Source organism: Hippoglossus stenolepis, chromosome 13 (assembly GCF_022539355.2).
Source record: "Hippoglossus stenolepis isolate QCI-W04-F060 chromosome 13, HSTE1.2, whole genome shotgun sequence".
Lineage (NCBI taxonomy): Eukaryota > Metazoa > Chordata > Actinopteri > Pleuronectiformes > Pleuronectidae > Hippoglossus > Hippoglossus stenolepis.
The window spans coordinates 1,605,795-1,625,706 of record NC_061495.1 but is presented as its reverse complement, the minus strand read 5'-3'; the positions used below and the strand labels follow the sequence as shown (position 1 = coordinate 1,625,706).

Sequence of the window (19,912 nt, the reverse complement as noted above, 5' to 3'; positions counted from 1 at the left end):
AGTATGTTCCATTAGCTGAGGAGACAGGATTGGACAAACTGATTTAATATGAGCTAGATAACTCTGATGTATCCAACACAGAGGTTGTCGCCCCGCCCACTCAACTGGTGAAGGAGAAGCTATCAAATATCAAGGGTAACCTAAGAATCGCTGCCGAATGGGAAGAAGGAAATGGGATATTGACACACAGTAGAAGCGGTAATGCACCTTGACGTTGGTTGTCACCTGCCAATAAACCGAATAAAGGAGAAGAAGACTTGGGACAGGACTTTCTCTGGCGATCGTCTTTCACACGTGAAGAGCAGCAGGAGGTCCTGGGCTCAAACTCTTAAATTCAAGGAAGCACAACAACGAGAAACAGAAATGCAAATCTGAATGAGTTGTGTTTCATGCTGTACTTTTCTTAAAATAAAATAAAAAAACAGATCAGAGATCAGGAAGTGTGTGTTGTTGTGATGGACACATGTTTGAGTAGAGTAGAGAAGCTGCTGTTAAAAACAAACCCACATTTCTTCATGAGTACTGGCAGAGAGGTCTGTGGATGGAAAGCTACTGTTGGTCAGTGTGTGGAGTTGTTGCAGAGAGTTGGTGGGGCGTGTCGCCCTCACTCTTTGTTGTTGTGCTTGTTGTGTATGTGAAAGTTCAGTGTTCAGGCTCACGTCAAAACACTCAGTTTGTATCTGCACTCTGAAATCAGGTTTAGAATTTAAAAGGAAATAGCTACGACCACTGGGCAGAGGTGGCAACACACACACACACACACACACACACACACACACACACACACACACACACACACACACACACACACACACACACACACAGATGTGAAAAGAGCTCATGGGACCAAAACTTCGGTTCTAATGGAAACAGACCCCCGTGCTCCCTGCTTTCACACCAAGAGGACAACTTCCTGGAGCTCATCTTCTTATTTTATTCTTTTCTAACAGTTGTTACAGAAAATGGTTACAGAAAACATTTCTTGCACTTTTTTTTGTTTGGATGCTTGGTAAACTGGGGGCTCCCAGAGTGAATCCACACCCCTTCAGCAGAAGACACGTATATTCGTCCTCATTTAGAAGCGTGCATTTCTACCGTTTAAAGAATCTGCTCAAGAGAGACGAATCTGGACATTCTGCAGGTTTGTTGAACATGTGGCTTTCCATAGAGGCGGCGATTGTTTTCTCGACCTCTGGTTCTTTTCGGTAAATGGAAAGCAGCAGCGTTCCGGACAGTCCCACATCTTACACAGGTCCTTGAACACGGCCTTGTGGAGGACATTGATTATATCTGGGAATGTCTATGTCAATGTCCTGGACTTCGGCCCATGTTTTCAAACAGGTATTGAGTAGGAGTGTATTGATTCGTCTAGAACAAGTTCACTTTGGCTTTGCAAACACTCAGTGTGAACTGGTCAATGGCAGATTGACATACATCTTTTTCACGGGAATGCGTTCCGTTACACTGTTGATCTCTGAGACGGAGGAGATCTCGGTGACTCAATCTCCATTAAACGGAGTCACCCTCTTGGGTATGATACCCGGCCTGTTTTTGAGGACCACCAGTTCATCAATGGCAGAAATTCATCACTCTCTCCTTTATGTCGCGTCACATCCGTTTGGCAGGACTTAGGAACAACCACTTTGCGTCACTTCAGCTGGACTCGCCACTAAAGGGTCAGTTGTGACGTGCCTATAGAGGACATCAGTAAGAGACCAGGGCGTTGCAGGTGAAACTCTGTCCTTGGTCTCTGTCAAGCAGGGAACTCCACACACTATCCATCAGAGACTTGACTGACTCAATGCTCTGGACAGGTCTCCTTACTGAACTTCTTCCTGACTTGTGTCCCCATCTTGAGCATCGATGCTGTGGCCAAAAACTTTGCAAAAGCTGCTTGATCCTCTTGCCCACTCCTTTTTCCAACACTTCTTGTGGCTCTTTGAGGATTTGGAGCCTCTACTCGAATCAGATGATCTGTGCTCTCCTCTTCACTAATGATCTGATAGATTTCATCTGCAGCAGCTTTAAACTCAGAAGATTCAGATATCATCCCACTCCAGGTCAGATTCTGACATTTCGTCACAAGGGAGCTCGATGATGTGGCTCACCTCCTTCCCGATGATTTCCTGGGCCTCACTTGTCCTATAGTCACTGCTGCGGACTGATGATTCTGAGGATGATCGTCTGTCAAGAGCGAGAACTGCTTGATGAAGAGTCAGTGCTTGAAGAAGTTGGTTTCCCCCTGGGAACTCGTTTATCAGCTCAAATGTCTTTGACCCTGCGTAGTTTCAAACCCAAACGAGCCCTGCGATGTCGCGGCAGATTTCTTCAACACCTTGCAAACACAATTGACCATTTTCTCAAGTTTGTTGGCTTGTGGTCTGTGACCTGTGGCAGTCGGTGGAGGCGTCAGCTGGTGATCGGCTGAGTGGAGCGTCCGCTGGTGGGATCGCTGGTAGGCGTCCGCTGGTGGAGCGTCCGCTGGTGGAAGCGTCCGCTGGTGGAGCGCTCAGACCGGCGGGAATTGACCCTCTCTGTTATCTCTCTGCAACCAACTCCAGTGAGTTGACCCAAACTCACAGACTTTTTAAGCTGCCCGGTGCTCGCTCTGACGGAGAGCGTCTCCCAGACTGGACTGGATACTCTCTAGCAGTAAAGGGAAAGTCGTTGTGTCCATGTGCTGTGATCAGGTCACGAGACACAGACAAAGTCATGTTCAGAAAAGTTCTGCCAACAGGAAGCCTTGTGACGTTGTCTGGTGTTTCTGATTTGAACAGGTTCCCTGCTCCGCAGTCAACACTATAAAGATCCTCAATCTGCATGCGAATAGTTTCAACTGTCATGCTGGGGGAATCTCCAATGCATCAGATATCACATGGTGAATATCTGCTGCAGTCTCCTCCATATCTGGGTTCAAGGTCCTATTCGATCCGTTTCTTTCCACTTAGCGCTGCTGACCAGGTAGTACAAAACGCCCTTGATATGGGACATGAAGGGTATCTTCTTCCAACCATGAGTCATATAGACATCAAACATGATAAAGAACCAAGCATTTAAAGATCTCAAATAATGTTGTAGTCAAAACCACAAAAAGATTGTGACTCTAATAGAAAGCCCGGCCTCTTGTTCAAAGGCATTGTTATTTTAAGGCGTTTTCAGTCATGAATTGCGGAGGAGGTCGAGCCTCTTCTTCTTTTCTGTTTGGTTTTATTGGCGGAGGTAGCAACCAACGTCAAGGTGCATTACCGCCTTCCACTGTGTGTTGAACCCCCCATACAAAATATTTTATAGAAGAGTCAGTGGAGCATGTAATGCTTCACTTTAATAAGTGTGTTCGAGAGCGAGAGAAAAGCTCAAGAGGAAAAGTGCAAAGCAGAGAGGAAGAACTAAGCTTGAAATAGTAGTTACCTTTGGAATAGGGAGTATGTTCCATTAGCTGAGGAGACAGGATTGGACAAACTGATTTAATGGGCTAAGATAACTCTGATATACACTCCAACACAGGAGGGATTGTCACCACTTCCCTCAACTGAGCCTGAAGGAGAAGCTATCAAATATCAAAGGGTAATAAGAGATACGCTACCGAATGGGGAAGAAGAAGAGGAAGTAGGATATTGAAACACACAGTAGAGCGGTGATGCCACCCAGCGTTGGTTGTCACCTGCCAATAAACCGAATAAAGAAGGAGAAGAAGACTTGGGACTGGACTTTCTCAGCGATCGTGTCTTTCCACCACGTAGAAGAAGAACGCGGCAGGAGGTCCTGGGCTCAAACTCTTAAATTCAAAGGAAGCACAACAGCGAGAAACAGAAAGTAATCTGGGCGAGGTTGTTTCATCACTGTACTTTTCTTAAAATAAAAATAAAAAACAGATCAGAGATCAGGAAGTGTGTGTGTTGTGATAGACACATGTTTGAGTAGAGTAGAGAAGCTGCTGTTAAAACAAACCCACATTTCTTCATGGTACTAGCAGAGAGGTCTGTGGATGGAAAGCTACTGTTGGTCCAGTGTGTGGGTTGTTGCAGGGGAGTTGGGTGTCAGCATCACTCTTTGTTGTTGTGCTTGTTGTGTATGTGAAAGTTCAGTGTTCCAGTACGTCAAAACACTCAGTTTGCTTATCTGCCTCTGAAATCAAGGTTCAGGAATTTAAAGGAAATAGCTCGACCACTGGGCAGAGGGTGTGACACACACACACACACACACGCACACACACACACACACACACACACACACACACACACACACACACACACACACACACACACACACACACACACACACACACACAGACAGATGTGAAAAGCTCATAGGACCAAAGCTCGGTTCTAATGAAACAGACCCCCCGTGCTCCCTGCTTTCACACCAAAGGACAACCCCTGCGACTCATCTTCTTATTTTTTATTCTTTTCTAACAGTTATTTACAGAAAATGGTTACAGAAAACATTTCATGCACTTTTTTTTTGTTTGGATGTCATGGTAAACTGGGCTCCCAGAGTGAATCACACCCCTTCAACCCAGAACACGTATATTCGTCCTCATTTAGAGCGATAGCATTTCTACCGTTTAAAGAATCTGCTCAAAGAGAGACAAATCTGGACATTCTGCGGGTTTGTTCAGACATGTGGCTTTCCATAGAGCGGCGATTCTTTTCTCGACCTCTGGTTCTTTTGGTCAAATGGAAAGCAGCAGCGTTTCCGGACAGTCCACATCTTACACAGGTCCTTGAACCACGGCCTTGTGGAGGACATTGATTATATCTGGGGACGTGTCTATGTCAATGTCCTGGACTTATTATGTTCTTTCAAACAGGTATTGAGTGAGGTGTATTGATTCGTCCCACAGAACAAGTTCCTTTGGACTTTGCAAACACTTTCGAGTAGCGAACTGGTCAATGTGAGATTGACATACATCTTTTGCAGGAATCTGCCCGTTCCGTTTGCACTGTTGATCTCTGAGACCGGAGATCTCACGATGGGGCTCAAATCCTCACATTAAGCGGAGGTCACCCTCTTGGTGTAGTCACCGGCCTGTTTGGGGAGCCACCAGTTCATCAATGGCAGGAAATTCATCACTCTCTCCTTTATGTCCGCATTACACATCCGTTTGTAGGACTTAAGACAGACACTTTAAGTCACTTCAGCTGGACTCGCCACTAAAGGGTCCAGTTGTGACGTACCTATAGAGGACATCGGTAAGGGCGAAGGGCGTTTGGTGAAACTCTGTCTTGGTCTCTGTCAGAAGCAGAGACTCACACTATCCATCAGAGACTTGACTGACTCAATGCTCTGGACTTGAGTCTCCTTACTGAACTTCTTCTGACTTGTGTCCCCATCTTGAGCATCGATGCTGTGGCAAGAAACTTTGCAAAAAGCTTCTTGATCCTCTTCCTCCTTTCCAACACTTCTTGGCTCTTTGGGGATTTGGAGCCTCTACTAGAATCAGATGATCTGGCGCTCTCCTCTTCACTAGCTGATCTGATAGATTTCATCTGCAGCAGCTTTAAACTCAGAGAAGATTCAGATATCATCCCCTCAGGTCAGATTCTGACATTTCGTCCCTGAGGGCTCGATGATGTCGCTCACCTCCTTCCCGATGATTTCCTGGGTGGCCTCACTTGTCCTATAGTCACTGCTGCGGACTGATGATTCTGAGGATGATGCGTCTGTCAGAGAACACTTGATGAGAGTCAGTGCTTGAAGTTAGTTTCCCCTAGGGAATTCGTTTATCAACTCAAATGTCTTTTGACTCGTGGTTTCGGCAGGCAGGCCTCGATGTCGCCCGGCAGATTTCTTCAACACCTTGCAAACACAATTGACCATTTTCTCAAGTTTGTTGGCTGTGTGGTCTGGTGACACTGTGGCAGTCGGTGGAGCGTCCGCTGGTGGAGCGTCCGCTGGTGGGCGTCCGCTGGTGGAGCGTCCGCTGGTGGAGCGTCCGCTGGTGGGCGTCCCGGCTGGTGGAGCGCTCAGACCAGCCCGAGGGTGACCCTCTCTGTTATCTCCTCTGCAACCAACTCCAGTGAGTTGACCCAAACTCACAGACTTTTTAAGCTGCCCGGTGCTAAACTCTGACGGAGGCGTCTCCCAGACTGGACTGGATACTCTCCGCAGTAAGGGAAAATCGTTGTGTCCATGTGCTGTGATCAGGGTCTGAGGACACAGACAAAGTCATGTTCAGAAAAGTTGCCAACAGAAACCTTGTGGCGTTGTCTGGTGTTTCTGATTTGAACAGTTCCCACTGCTCCGCAGTCAACTTGCTATAAAGATCCTCAATCTGCATGCGAATAGTTTCAGCATCATGCTGGGAAGCTCCAATGCATCAGATGTATCCATAGTGAATGTCTGTATTGCAGTCTCCTCCATATCTGGGTTCAGGTCTGTCCGATCCGTTTCTTTCCACTTAGCGCTGCTGACAGGTAGTACAAACGCCCTTGATATGGGACATGAAGGTATCTTCTTCCAACCATGAGTCATATAGACATCAAACATGATAAAGAATCAAAGGCAATTTAAAGATCTCAAATAATGTTGTAGATCAAAACCAAAAGGTGTGACTCTAATAGAAAGCCCGGCCTCTTGTTCAAAGGCATTGTTATTTTAGGCGTTTCAGTCGCTAATTCTCGGAGGATGTCCGACTGCTTCTTCTTCTCTGTTTGGTTTATTGGCGGGTAGCAACCAACGTCCAGGGTGCATTACCGCCTTCCACTGTGTGTTGAACCCCCCGCACAAACTATTTTATAGAAGAGTCAGTGGAGCATGTAATGCTTCACTTTAATAAGTGTGTTCGAGCAGAAAGCTCAAAGAGGAAAAGTGCAAAGCAGAGGAAGAATAAGCTTGGAAATAGTAGTTACCTTTGGAATGGGGAGTATGTTCCATTAGCTGAGGAGACAAGTTGGGGACAAACTGATTTAATATGAGCTAGATAACTCTGATATACACTCCAACACAGGAGGTTGTCACCGCCACTCAACTGAACTGAAGGAAGCTATCAAATATCAAGGGTAATAAGAGATACGCTGCGAATGGGGAAGAGAGAAGAGGAAGTAGGATATTGACACACACACACACAGTAGGGGCGGTAATGCACCTTGACGTTGGTTGTACCTGCCAATAAACCGAATAAAGAAGGAGAAGAAAGGCATAGGACTAGGACTTTCTCTGGCGTCGTCTTTCACCGTGAAGAACGCAGCAGGAGGTCTGGAAGCAAACTCTTAAATTCAAAGAGAGGCTGTAGCGAGAAACAGAAAGTAAATCTGGACGAGTTGTGTTTCATGCTGTACTTTTCTTAAAATAAAAATAAAAAAACAGATCAGAGATCAGGAAGTGTGTGTGTTATTGTGATGGACACATGTTTGAGTAGAGTAGAGAAGCTGCTGTTAAAACAAACCCACATTTCTCATAGTGCTAGCAGAGAGGTCTGTGGATGGAAAGCTACTGTTGGTGGTCCAGTGTGTGGGTTATTTTGGGGGAGTTGGTGGGGCGTGTCCGCCTCACTCTTTGTTGTTGTGCTTGTTTGTGTATGTGAGAAAGTTCAGTGTTCAGGCTCACGTCAAAACACTCAGTTTGTATCTGCACTCTGAAATCAAGGTTCAGGAATTTAAGGAAATAGCTACGACCCACTGGGCAGAGGGTGTACCACACACACACACCTGACGCACACACACACACACACACACACACACACACACACACACACACACACACACACACACACACACACACACACACACACACACAGATGTGAAAAGAGCTCATGGGACCAAGCTGCAGAAGTTCTAAATGAAACAGATCCCCCCGTGCTCCCTGCTTTCACACCAAGAGGACAACTTCTGCGACTCATCTTCTTATTTTTTATTCTTTTCTAACAGTTGTTACAGAAAATGGTTACAGAAAACATTTCATGCCTTTTTTTTTGTTTGGATGTGGTAAACTGGAGCTCCCAGAGTGAATCACACCCCTTCAGCAGAAGACACGTATGTTAGTCTCATTTAGAGGCGATAGCATTTCTACCGTTTAAAGAATCTGCTCAAGGGAGAATCTCTGGACATTCTGCAGGTTTGTTGAACATGGCTTTCCATAGGCGCGATTGCTGCAAACCTCTGGTTCTTTTCGGTAAATGGAAAAGCAACAGCGTTTCTGGACAGTCCACATCTTACAGGTCCTTGAGCCGCCTTGTAGAGGACATTGAATTATATCCTGGGGGCGTGTCTATGTCAATGTCCTGGACTTGGCCCATGTTTTTCAAGCAGAGTATTAGAGTAAAGAGTGATTAATCGGTTCTTTGTTTTACGCAACCATAGTGTGACTTACGGATCATGGCAGGTGGGTGTGTTGCAGAACCATTGGCATTCATTCCCTAATCAGGCTTATTTTGAAGATATCGTGTGAATTCATTTATGCCAAGCGGATAATATCTTGATGCCGTCTGGATATCGTGCAGAATATTCGGACTTGATGGTTTTGTTAATGTAGAAATTCCCATCACTCTCCTTTATGTCGCATTTGTCTTTCCTATAGGACTTAGAGACAGACCACTGTCACTTAGCTGGACTCGCCACTAAAGGAGTCAGTTGTGACGTACCTATAGAGGACATGAGTAAGGACGGGGCGTTTACCCAGGTGACTCTGTCCTTGAGTCTCTGTCAAACAGAGACTCCACTATCATGAGACTTGACTGACTCAATGCTCTGGACTTGGAATCTCCCCTTACTGAACTTCTTCCCAGCTTGTGTCCCCATCTTGAGCATCGATGCTGTGGCCAAAAACTTTACCAGCACTTGAAGTCCTCTTGCCCACTCCTTTCCAACACTTCTTGTGGCTCTTTGAGGATTTGGAGCCTCTCGAGAATCAGATGATCTGGCTCTCCTCTTCACTAATGATCCCAAGTAGATTTCATCTGCAGCAGCTTTAAACTCAGAGAAGATTCAGATATCAGCCCACTCCAGGTCAGATTCTGACATTTCGTCCACAAAGAGAACTCGATGATGTGCTCACCTCCCTTCGATGATTTCCCTGGACGCTCACTTGTCCTATAGTCACTGCTGCGGACTGATGATTCTGAGGATGTTCGTCTGTCAGAGCGAACTGCTTGATGAAGAGTCAGTGCTTGAAGAGTTGGTTTCCCCTAGGGAACTCGTTTATCAAGATCAAATGTCTTTTGACTGCGTAGTTTCGCAGGCAGGCCCTCGATGTCGCGGCAGATTTCTTCAATAGTTTGCAAACACAATTGTCATTTTCTCAGAAGTTTGTTGGCTGTGGTCTGGTGTGACACTGTGGCAGTCGGTGGTGGAGCGTCCGCTGGTGGGCGTCCGCTGGTGGGCGGCCGCTGGTGGAGGCGTCCCTGGCTGGTGGGCGTCCGCTGGTGGAGCGTCCGCTGGTGGAGCGCTCAGACAATGAGAATTGACCTCTCTGTTATCTCCTCTGCAACCAACTCAGTGAGTTGACCCAAACTCTAAGGCTTTTTTAAAGCTGCCCGGTGCTAAACTCAGCGGAGCGTCTCCCAGACTGGACTGGATACTCTCAGTAAAGGGAAAGTCGTTATGTCATGTGCTGTGATCAGGTCTGAGACACAGACAAAGTCATGTTCAGAAAAAAGTTCTGCCAACAGAAACCTTGTGATGTTGTCTGGTGTTTCTGAGGATTTGAACAGTTCCCACTGCTCCATGATCAACTTGCTATAAAGATCCTCAATCTGCATGCGAATAGTTTCAACTGTCATGCTGGGAAGCTCCAATGCATCAGATGTATCCATGGTGAATGTCTGTACTGCCAGTCTCACTCCATATCTGGGTTCAGGTCTATTCGATCAGTTTCTTTCCCTTAGCGCTGCCTGACCAGGTAGTACAAAAAACGCCCTTGATATGGGACATGAAGGTATCTTCTTCCAACCATGAAGGTCATATAGACATCAAACACATGATAAAGAACCAAAGACGTTTAAAGATCTCAAATAATGTTGTGGATCAAAACCACAAAGATTGTGACTCTAATAGAAAGCCCCGGCCTCTTGTTCAAAGGCATTGTTATTGTTTTAAGGCGTTTTCAGTGTCATGAATTGCGGAGGATGTCCGAGCCTCCACCTTCTTCTCTGTTTAGTTTATTGGCGGGTAGCAACCAACGTCAAGGTGCATTACCGCCTTCCACTGTGTGTTGAACCCCCGCACAAAATATTTTTATAGAAAGTCAGTGGAGCATGTAATGCTTCTTTAATAAGTGTGTTCGAGAACGAGAGAAAGCTCAAGAGGAAAGGAGTGCCAAGCTTGAGAGGAAGAACTAAGCTTGAAATAGTAGTTACCTTTGGAATAGGAGTATGTTCCATTATGAGGGAGACAAGTTGGACAAACTGATTTAATATGAGCTAGATAACTCTGATATGCCTCCAACACAGGAGGTTGTCACCCGCCACTCAACTGAGCAAAGAGGAGAAGCTATCAAATATCAAAGGGTAATAAGAGATACGCTACCGAATGGGGAAGAAAGAGGAAGTAGGATATTGACACACACAGTAGAGGCGGTAATGCACCTTGCGTTGGTTGTCACCTGCCAATAAACCGAATAAAGAAGGAGAAGACTTGGGACTGGACTTTCTCTGTGATCGTCTTTCACCGTGAAGAACGCAGCAGGAGGTCCTGGGCTCAAACTCTTAAATTCAAGGAAGCACAACAACGAAGCAGTAAATCTGGAATGAGTTGTGTTTCATGCTGTACTTTCTTAAAATAAAAATAAAAAAACAGATCAGAATCAGGAAGTGTGTGTGTTGTGTGATGGACACATGTTTGAGTAAACAGAGAAGCTGCTGTTAAAACAAACCCACATTTCTTCATAGTACTGGCAGAGAATCTCTGTGGATGAAAGCTACTGTTGGTCAGTGTGTGGAGTTGTTGCAGGGAGTTGGTGGGCGTGTCCGCCTCACTCTTTGTTGTTGTGCTTGTTGTATGTGAAAGTTCAGTGTTCAGGCTCACGTCAAAACACTCAGTTTGTATCTGCACTCTGAAATCAAAGGTTCAGGAATTTAAAGGAAATAGCTACGACCACTGGGCAGAGGTGTGGCCTGACACACACACACACACACACACACACACACACACACACACACACACACACACACACACACACACACACACACACGACTTCATGCTATGAGATGTGAAAAGAGCTCATGGGACCAAAGCTCGGTTCTAATGAAGCAGACCCGTTTCTGAGGGGTGGGGTTTTGGTCCGGTTGTCCACAATGAATGAAGATCAATGCAAAGTCCTCGTAAGGACGGCTGCACAAAGCTGCGAGTGTTTGAGAGACTGGTGGCATGACACTGGATATGTTGTGTAGACTGCACTGGCATCAGCCATGCAATCAAAAGAATCACACGCACACACACACGCACACACACACGCACACACACACACACACAGGTTTGTTGCCAGGCGTGACACATAAAGCCAGCCCTCTCCTCCATCCTTCAGTTCCTGCCTTGGTTTTGAAGTCGCTGAATCTCTGTGGTTGTTACGGTCTGGTTGTCACCAAAAGTTTCAAACACCTGGCAGAGATCACACACACACACACACACACACACACACACACACACACACACACACACACACACACACACACACACACATCAAACCGTTCAAACATGGGGGCGGTATAAGAGCCTCAAAGTACCTGCACGGTGGGATTATACTGAGACATTAGGGTGGGGGCAGCCCACCTGTGCTGTCATGTCCACAGGTGTGTTCTGGAAGGAGCACAGACAGACACACAAAGTTTAACAACACTGACCCTGTTCCAGATGATCTACAGGTGTCCGGAGCTCGAAGTGGTTTCCATGGGGAGACTTGTTGTTAAAGGTGAATTAGAAGAGAAGAGAGAAGCAGCAGCATTTGTTCACTTGTGCTTTCGGGAGTGAGGTTGAAATCATAGACTGTAAATAAAGATGGATGATGCGTCAGATACGAATGCTGCCGATGACGTCGTTTGTAGCTCGTACCTCGGTGTCAAGTTCCCCCCCCGATACACATGCTGGACCAATCACCAATCAGACCATTTTCATATCATCAAACAACTAATTCAATCTGTGTTTCCTTCTGTTCCCTTCTGACATCAGGCTGAAGGAGATCAACATGAGTGAATACGACGCTGCCACGTACAAGCGCTTCTCCTCCGCCGTCATGAGGCAGGTTCAGTCTCTGAGAACCATCCTGGACAGTTTACAGGTCAGATGCACGTCACTCTTTACACTTTCACTTACTCCTCGCCACTGTAGACGTTCACCTGATCACTGGAGTGCACTACCAGATATTATCTCTAATCTACTATCTGATGGTCAGATGATGGTCAGCTGAGCATAAACCTCTGAGTTCACCACGTCAAACAACTGAGGCTATAAATCAAACTGATTCAATTTACCGCCAGTATGATACATATATATATATAGCAAATATATATATAAATTCAGTGTGTCATACTTCCAAGCATAAATAAATGAAACTGTCATTTTGGATGAATCAGCTTCTACTCTCTGTACAGTAAGAGCTGCAGTCTGGTCGTCCGTCAGTCAGCTGACGTTGTGGGGTCGTAAAGTGGTTAGTTGACCTGACACAGCCCCGCACGTGACGCCGGGGCAGGAAGGCGGGGGCGCTGTCCCCCTCGAGCAATCCGATTGGCTGAATGAGTGAAAAGAGAGACAACAGGGGAGGGGTGGTTAAATACCCAGGATGTGATATTGTCTCTGTTTCATTATTTTGATTTAGACTTTCCTGCTTTTGTTTGAGCGTCTCAGGGGAACGGTGCATTCAAGTGTGTGTGGGGGCGTGTTTGTGTGTTAGTGTGTGTGTGTGTTGTGTGTTAGTGTGTGTTAGTGTGTGTTAGCGTGTGTTTGTGTGTGTGACGAGAGGAAAACCATGCAGCATGCAGACATGATTACAGAGCGACGACACTAAGCCTCACTCTATTATTCTCCTGTCCAGGTGTGAAGCTCTATTTGTATACACTGTAGTGGGTGGGTGTTTGTGTGTCTTTGTGTATATGTGTGTGTGCGTTCTGTCTCCATCCAGGTGTTTGCAGCCTCCTCCGACTTTGAGCCTGAACATTGGTTATTGTTTGTGTTGGTGCTCGGGGCCTCGGGGCTTTTTCCCTCCGTAAAGACGATGGAGATTATAATGATCCCTGCAGGCGTGACGCTGTGAAGTCATGTTGTCTTTATCATACCTGAAGAGTGATTTAAGACACACACACACACACACACACACACACACACACACACACACACACACACACACACACACACACACACACACACACACACACACTGGCAAGCGTTCAGAAAGCTGATAACATATTGTTTCTACCATCTCCCCTTTGGGAAACCCCTCCGCATTAATCTCTCAACAATGGCCTGGCGTGCCAGAGATAAACAGCCGGCCCCGTATTTACCGAGCATCATTCTCTGAGGAGGAGGACGACCCAAACGCTGGACAGAAAGTCCCAGAAAGCTTCGCAGGTTCGATTCCACTCTTTTCAACTTGCGAACCTGGAAAGTTCCTCACTCTTCTTCTGTATTGAGGAGACATCAGGAGGTTTAATAAGTGACTCTGAAGTCGGTTCATCGTTAAGAGACAATCAGCTTCTGGATCTTTTCAAAGTTGGCGTCATTCAACTTATTTTACTGGAGCTTTTCTTCTCCTCCTGTACAACTTGTTAGTGGTTGTGTTCGGAGCACACACACCGACCCACAGTACAAACTGTCTGTTGTTGTGTCTGTGCTTTTCTAAAAACACTGATGAGGAAACAGCGGCTTGTATTCTTCCTCCTCAGGGAGCAAACTGAAGACAGGAGGGAAGTGATATTCTTCCTTTCTCCTCATCCCTTCTTCCAACTACATCCTCAGCAAGAACAGTGCAGTCACATAGCTCCCCCGTTAACGTGGTGCTTGTGACAAACATGTGCATGTGTAGTTCACTGTGAGTCTGTAAATCCTTCTTCTTTGGTCTGTGATGTGTCAGTGATGTGTGTGTGTGTGTGTGTGTGTGTGTGTGTGTGTGTGTGTGTGTGTGTGTGTGTGTGTGTGTGTGTGTGTGTGTGTGTCAGTACAATGCAACTGTCTGGATTTCTTTGCTTTGCCTTGTTTCACAATCTGCAGCGTCTGAATTTACAACCAAGATGAAATCACCTTCCTCACACACATTTTGAAATGGGTGTATTGATTTTGTTGACTTAACTTTGTGTGTCTCTGTGTGTGTGTGTCTGTGTGTGTGTGTTTCAGGCTAAAGGGAAGGAGCGACAGTGGTTGAAGAACCAGGCACTGGGTGAACTGGACGATGCTAAAATCATTGATGGACTCACTGGAGAGAAGTCGATATATAAACGCAGAGGAGAGCTGGAACCAGAGGTGTGTGTGTGTGTGTGTGTGTGTGTGTGTGTGTGTGTGTGTGTGTGTGTGTGTGTGTGTGTGTGTGTGTGTGTGTGTGTGTGTGTGTGTGTGTGTGTGTGTGTGTGTGTGTGTGTGTTGCTGCATACATTTAAACCATGCTGAAATTTTGCCACACCTCCAAACACACACACACACACACTCCCAGACTCACACACATAATTTTGACGTTTATCTGTCAGACGGCACATTCCAGTGGTGTGTGTGAGATTATTATTACAGCCTGCGTTTCTGCTCGAGCTCACGTACATGCATACTCGCACACAGACACACACACACACACACACACACGGCTCTGAGATAGTTCCCATACTCATCATACAAACACACACTAACCATAATATGCATACCATGTTTTTCTACCTTATTTAGCTCCAAGTGTTGCATATTTTTGGTTTGGCCCGAGGTTCCAGTTTGAAATAATTGCAGCCAGTTTTGAAATCGTGACCTCGTGACGAACGTTATTTTAAGTAAGCTACACCGACTTCGACGGGACGCTCTGCGAGGTTCAGTGTTTTCTTTCATTGAATGGTGCTGATTCTGACTGCGTGTTGTTTCTGCCCCCCCCCGTGTGTCTGTAGCTGGGCAGCCCGCAGCAGAAGCCCAAGCGCCTGCGGGTGTTGGCCGACGTGTCGGGCAGCATGTACCGCTTCAACGGCGTGGACGGCCGGCTGGAGCGCTCCATGGAGGCCGTGTGTATGGTCATGGAGGCGCTGGAGAGCTACGAGCACAAGTTCAAGGTGCGACTGAAATAAGACGAACGTGTTACTGAGGAATGTTTACTGCTCAACCCGCGACTGTCAGTCTGCGTCACTCCGTCCTCACAGGATCAGGAGATAGAGAGAAAGACAGAAGAAGAACTCAGGACAAATAGAGAGGGACAGAAAGAAGAGAGAGGAGACATGAGTGTGTGGAAGGGAGACAGACATCTGGCCCCCTAGTGGCACTCAACCCAACCTGATACTGATCCTATATCAGTGTCTCACACGCACACACACACACACACACACACACACACACACACACACACACACACACACACACACACAGAGTGGTCCTCATCACATGTCAGTGTTTGCGTAACACTTCTTACATGAAAGTGCATCTGAGAACACACACCTTCACTTGTGTGTGTCTGTGCTACACACACAATGTATGTGTGTGTGAACATTTATATTTTGAATTAAATTTCAAGATGTTGGTTTGTGTAAAGTAGAAAAGAAAATGTGTTTGTGTAAAAAGACAGATTCTGATGTGACGAGAGGAGCTTGATAAAAATATCCCCCAGCAACAGCAACAGTGATGTAGACGAGACACAAACCTTCGTCACTGTCGTCATGAGGAACATATGTGTGACACCTGAGGAGCAGCTGAGGCCCACAGAGCCCGGCCGACCTCATGTAACATACAGTGTGGGGGGCATGTGCACCTTGGTCAGGGTAGACATGTGTGTAGTGTGTGCAGGTCAGAGTGAGGAGTTGTGTAATGATTGACACGTTGTCGTCTCTGCAGTACGACATCGTGGGTCACTCGGGCGACGGCTACGACATCGAGCTGGTCCGAGCAGACAAGGTCCCCAAGGACAACAAGCAGAGACTCCAGGTCCTCAAGGTGCGAGACTCCGATCGGTCATATTCAGTGTTTCTCTCACACGTTGTTCTCAACACAGCGATCTGCCTTTTCCTATTTATTTCTTTATTTCAAAACTTTGTGTTGAAGCTCAAATGTATTTTAATTAGAGATCCTTTCTGTTTCTTTCTTAATTTCTTAATCAACTTGGGTTTCTATGTGTTTGTGACATTTGGTGCCGTTTGGTTTAATTTGAGGAACCGTTGACGGACATATTAACTTATTGTAATTCTAGTTTTTATCATGTATCATATCTAGTCTAGATGATGAAGTTGTTTCCCTGTCGCTTGTTCTTTTTAACCATCCTCGTCCTCGTGCTTGTCCCCGCCCTGCAGACCATGCACGCCCACGCTCAGTTCTGCATGAGTGGCGACTACACGCTGGAGGGCACGGACGCCAGCATCAAGCAGCTGGCGCGAGAAGAAGCCGACGAGCGCTTTGTGGTGGTGCTGAGCGATGCCAACCTGGAGCGCTACGGCATCCGGCCCGAGCGCTTCGCCCAAGTCCTGACCTCTGACCCGCAGGTCAACGCCTTCGCCATCTTCATCGGATCCCTCGGGGATCAGGCTGAAAGGTGAGGAGGTCAAGTTGAGGTTTGAAATATGAGGAGAAGGTTGAGGGAGAAGAAATTCTGCCAAACTAAACAACAACTGGACTTTAAAGTTCAATGGAACCAGCAAAGATAAAGAAAGAGTGAAATCCTCTCCTGTTCCTTCAGGCTGCTTCTGTAGCCGCAGATAAATGATTTACATCCTCTCATCTGAGGTTCACTGGTCCTGAGCTTCTCAAGAGCTTCTGCTTCAGGGTCCGACTGTAGAAGGGCAATGACCCGACCGTGACCTGAGCTGCTCGTGACTCTCTGAAGAGTCTCAGAAAAGACCTGATCCATGAAAGGAGCTGAGAGCTGTGACTCTTTAACTCGGGTAGAAATGAACTCGTGAAAAGGTTCATGTCAGAATGAGATGAAAAGATTATTCACATGTCGTGGAAACATGGAAGAACTGGAACTTGGGTCCCAGAGAGAGAGAAGTAACTGAGCCCGACTGGAACTGACAGCTTTTCTGTTTTCCTTTTAACCCTGATTGTAAATGACGTTAAAAGACATTATTTTAGAGGCCACAGGTGGATTTACACAAAAGTCGCTGCCTTAATGTCTGAGCTCCATCCATCAGCTCTGGTGTTCAACCTCCTGCTTGTAACAGGAAGTTGATACATCTGATGTAAACTGAAAAATCTGAAGGTCTGAACAAGGTGTGAAAGACATTTGCTTGTGTGTTTTCTCACTTGGACGACAAACTACCTCTTGAAAGAGCAAAAAAAAGAGCTGCAGCAGCTTCACACAAAGAACAGAAACTTCTTCACCACCATGTAAAGACTCTGTCTCTGTCTCTGTCTGTAGAAATGTCCTCTAATGATCCAAACAAGTGCTGGTCTGTCTTTTTATTTTAGGAAATGAGAGTGTTGCTACAGTTCAAGCATCTTTTCTTCCTTCTCCCCGTCTTTGTGTCAGGCTCCAGAAGACGCTTCCAGCCGGGAGATCCTTCGTTGCCATGGACACGAAGCAGATCCCACAGATCCTGCAGCAGATCTTCACTTCCACCATGTTGTCCAGTGCCTGACACCAACACCCACTCACTCCTCTGAGGAGCCCCCGCATCTCAAACTCTAGATTTTATTGTGAAACCTGTCGGACTGGGACTTGTTCACGATGTGTCCTTACCGTCGGTTGTGTTTATCATTTCACAGAAGCCGTCAGGTGTGTAAAGGACGATGTGTGAGCGTGACAGCTGAGGAGTGTGTAGCTGCTTTGTCCCCTCAGGGCAGAGACGTGGTGGAGACGCTCTGGTGCGACCGCTCGCTCCTGACAGATGACTGTAACCGAGTGATGTGACGAGCGTCTGGAGCCGCTCTCAGGCCTCATGCGGGGATCAAACACGCAGCCTCAGCTACTGTTGTGTTTCATTGTGTTTAGTGACGCACACGCGCGTCCGTCTTTGTCCTTGTTCCGGGGGGGTGAACTTGAAACGGCCTCTCTAAGTCTGGACTTCCTGCTCGTTTATCGCTCAGGAAGAGAAACAGTAACACACACAGACTGACACTTGGACGTGGCCGGTGACAACAACTTGGCTCCTGAGGAATGTCGGGACTGTGACCAGGGAATTTCCCACCTGACTGCACACGCTCTTTAAAGGCAGCATTGCACAACCCCACAGTGTGTGTGTGTGTGTCTGTGTGTGTGTGTGTCTGTGTGCCTTTCTTTGCCAGACCTCCCAAACACACACACACACACACACACACACACACACACACACACACACACACACACACACACACACACACACACACACACACACACACACACACACACACACACTAGCAGCAGAATCTCTGAGTGTGTATTTACTGTAGCTGTGCATGTTACGCTCTCCGGTTCACACACACACTCATCTCAGTATCACTTTATTTTACAGATGTCGTGTTTGTCAGATTTATTCAGATTTATTTGAAGACTTCCAGTAGTTGATATCCAGCTGTTGATAACTTGGATATTTCCAGTGAAACTATGTGAAGAAGTTTCATGGAAAGTGTTTTTTGTGTAAAGCTGCAAACAGACAAACCAAGAGAGGTGAGATCACAACCTTCAGTTTACTACAAAGACTAATGACAACGGTTACTTCTTATTTAGATTGATTAATACAAAATAAAAACTTTATTTAACTGGTGTTGTCTGTGGAAGTGGGAAAAATATGTGTAACTGCTGAAAAACGACAGTTTAACCAACATGAGGCATAAACATCAATTAAGTAAAAATATTTTCAGATCAACAAACTGATCTTTGACTGAAATGCCAGTGATGTAAAATCCCACCTGATTTAAAAGGGAACATACAGGGAAGGTTTCCAGGAGAGTCGCTGTAAAGTATCAGGTTTTAAAATCCTTTCTCTGGTGCAGTGACTTTCTGCTCAGACCTCCTGCTGTGAGTCAGATTAAACTCTGTGCCACGTGTTTCCAGTGTTTCCAGTGTTTCCAGTAACACATCAGTTCTGCCTCTGCTCCTCACACTGACACTTCCTGTCTGACGCTGAGCGGATCAATAACAAATCATCGGTCTATTGATCCGTCCTCGTTTTTAATAACCTACTTCAACTCCCTCCGACCTCCTGCTGATTCACGAGAGGAATGAAAGTGACTCAAACTTCACGTTGAGGGATTTAACATAATATTATTTTTATTTAATTGAACATTGTTATTAATGCATGTGAAATAAATTGGAGACTTAATGTACAAACTTTTAATAAATCATTTAATCGCTCACTTTTCTTCTCTTATGCACAAACCACAGTTTCCTGATTATTACAAGATCAGTTACGTTGATTTCTGCAGATCCGCACACGCTCTTAGTTGCAGTGTTATATTTATTAGTGACGGTGCAAATAAATATTAATATTCCTAACCACTGTCCTACAGGAGCGTTTCAAGGGATTTAGGTGCTCTAGAATTATTTCTGAGCTAACTTTAAAAGCATCATACAAAATATGTAATAACTAGTTTTCAAATCTTTAAGTTTATTTCATTCTTCGACCAAACAAAACAATTTAAATGCAAACACAGAATCTCACATCTTGGATGAAAAGGAGCAGGAAGAAGAAGAATCTTACATAATCTTTTATTTTGATAATTCAATAAAATACAAATATATATTATATATTATAATAATTATATTAAAATAGCTGCAGACCATCACAGGCCCTCACATCATCTATTAGTTCCTAAGTTACAATTCATTTTATACCAATCAAAGAAACTTATTAACAAAATTTAAAAAATCTAGTTATAAACAAACACAGTATTTGTCGACT

General features: G+C 45.7%; 1 protein-coding gene across 2 annotated transcripts in view; it reads left to right on the top strand.

The window, feature by feature from the left end:
- Positions 1-19,365, top strand: part of vwa8 (von Willebrand factor A domain containing 8) — a 70,261-nt gene extending 50,896 nt beyond the window's left edge. Inside the window, exons 40-45 of one of the 2 annotated variants that reach the window (XM_047342506.1) lie at positions 12,102-12,210; positions 14,259-14,384; positions 15,005-15,163; positions 15,936-16,034; positions 16,388-16,626; positions 17,563-19,365. In XM_047342506.1, coding sequence (XP_047198462.1) covers positions 12,102-12,210; positions 14,259-14,384; positions 15,005-15,163; positions 15,936-16,034; positions 16,388-16,626; positions 17,563-17,671 — 841 coding nt within the window. In that variant the 3' untranslated portion in view covers positions 17,672-19,365. Of the gene's footprint in view, positions 1-12,101; positions 12,211-13,810; positions 13,912-14,258; positions 14,385-15,004; positions 15,164-15,935; positions 16,035-16,387; positions 16,627-17,562 lie in introns of those variants that run through there. The other variant, XM_047342507.1, reaches the window with a different exon arrangement.
- The last annotated feature ends 547 nt before the right edge of the window (positions 19,366-19,912 follow it).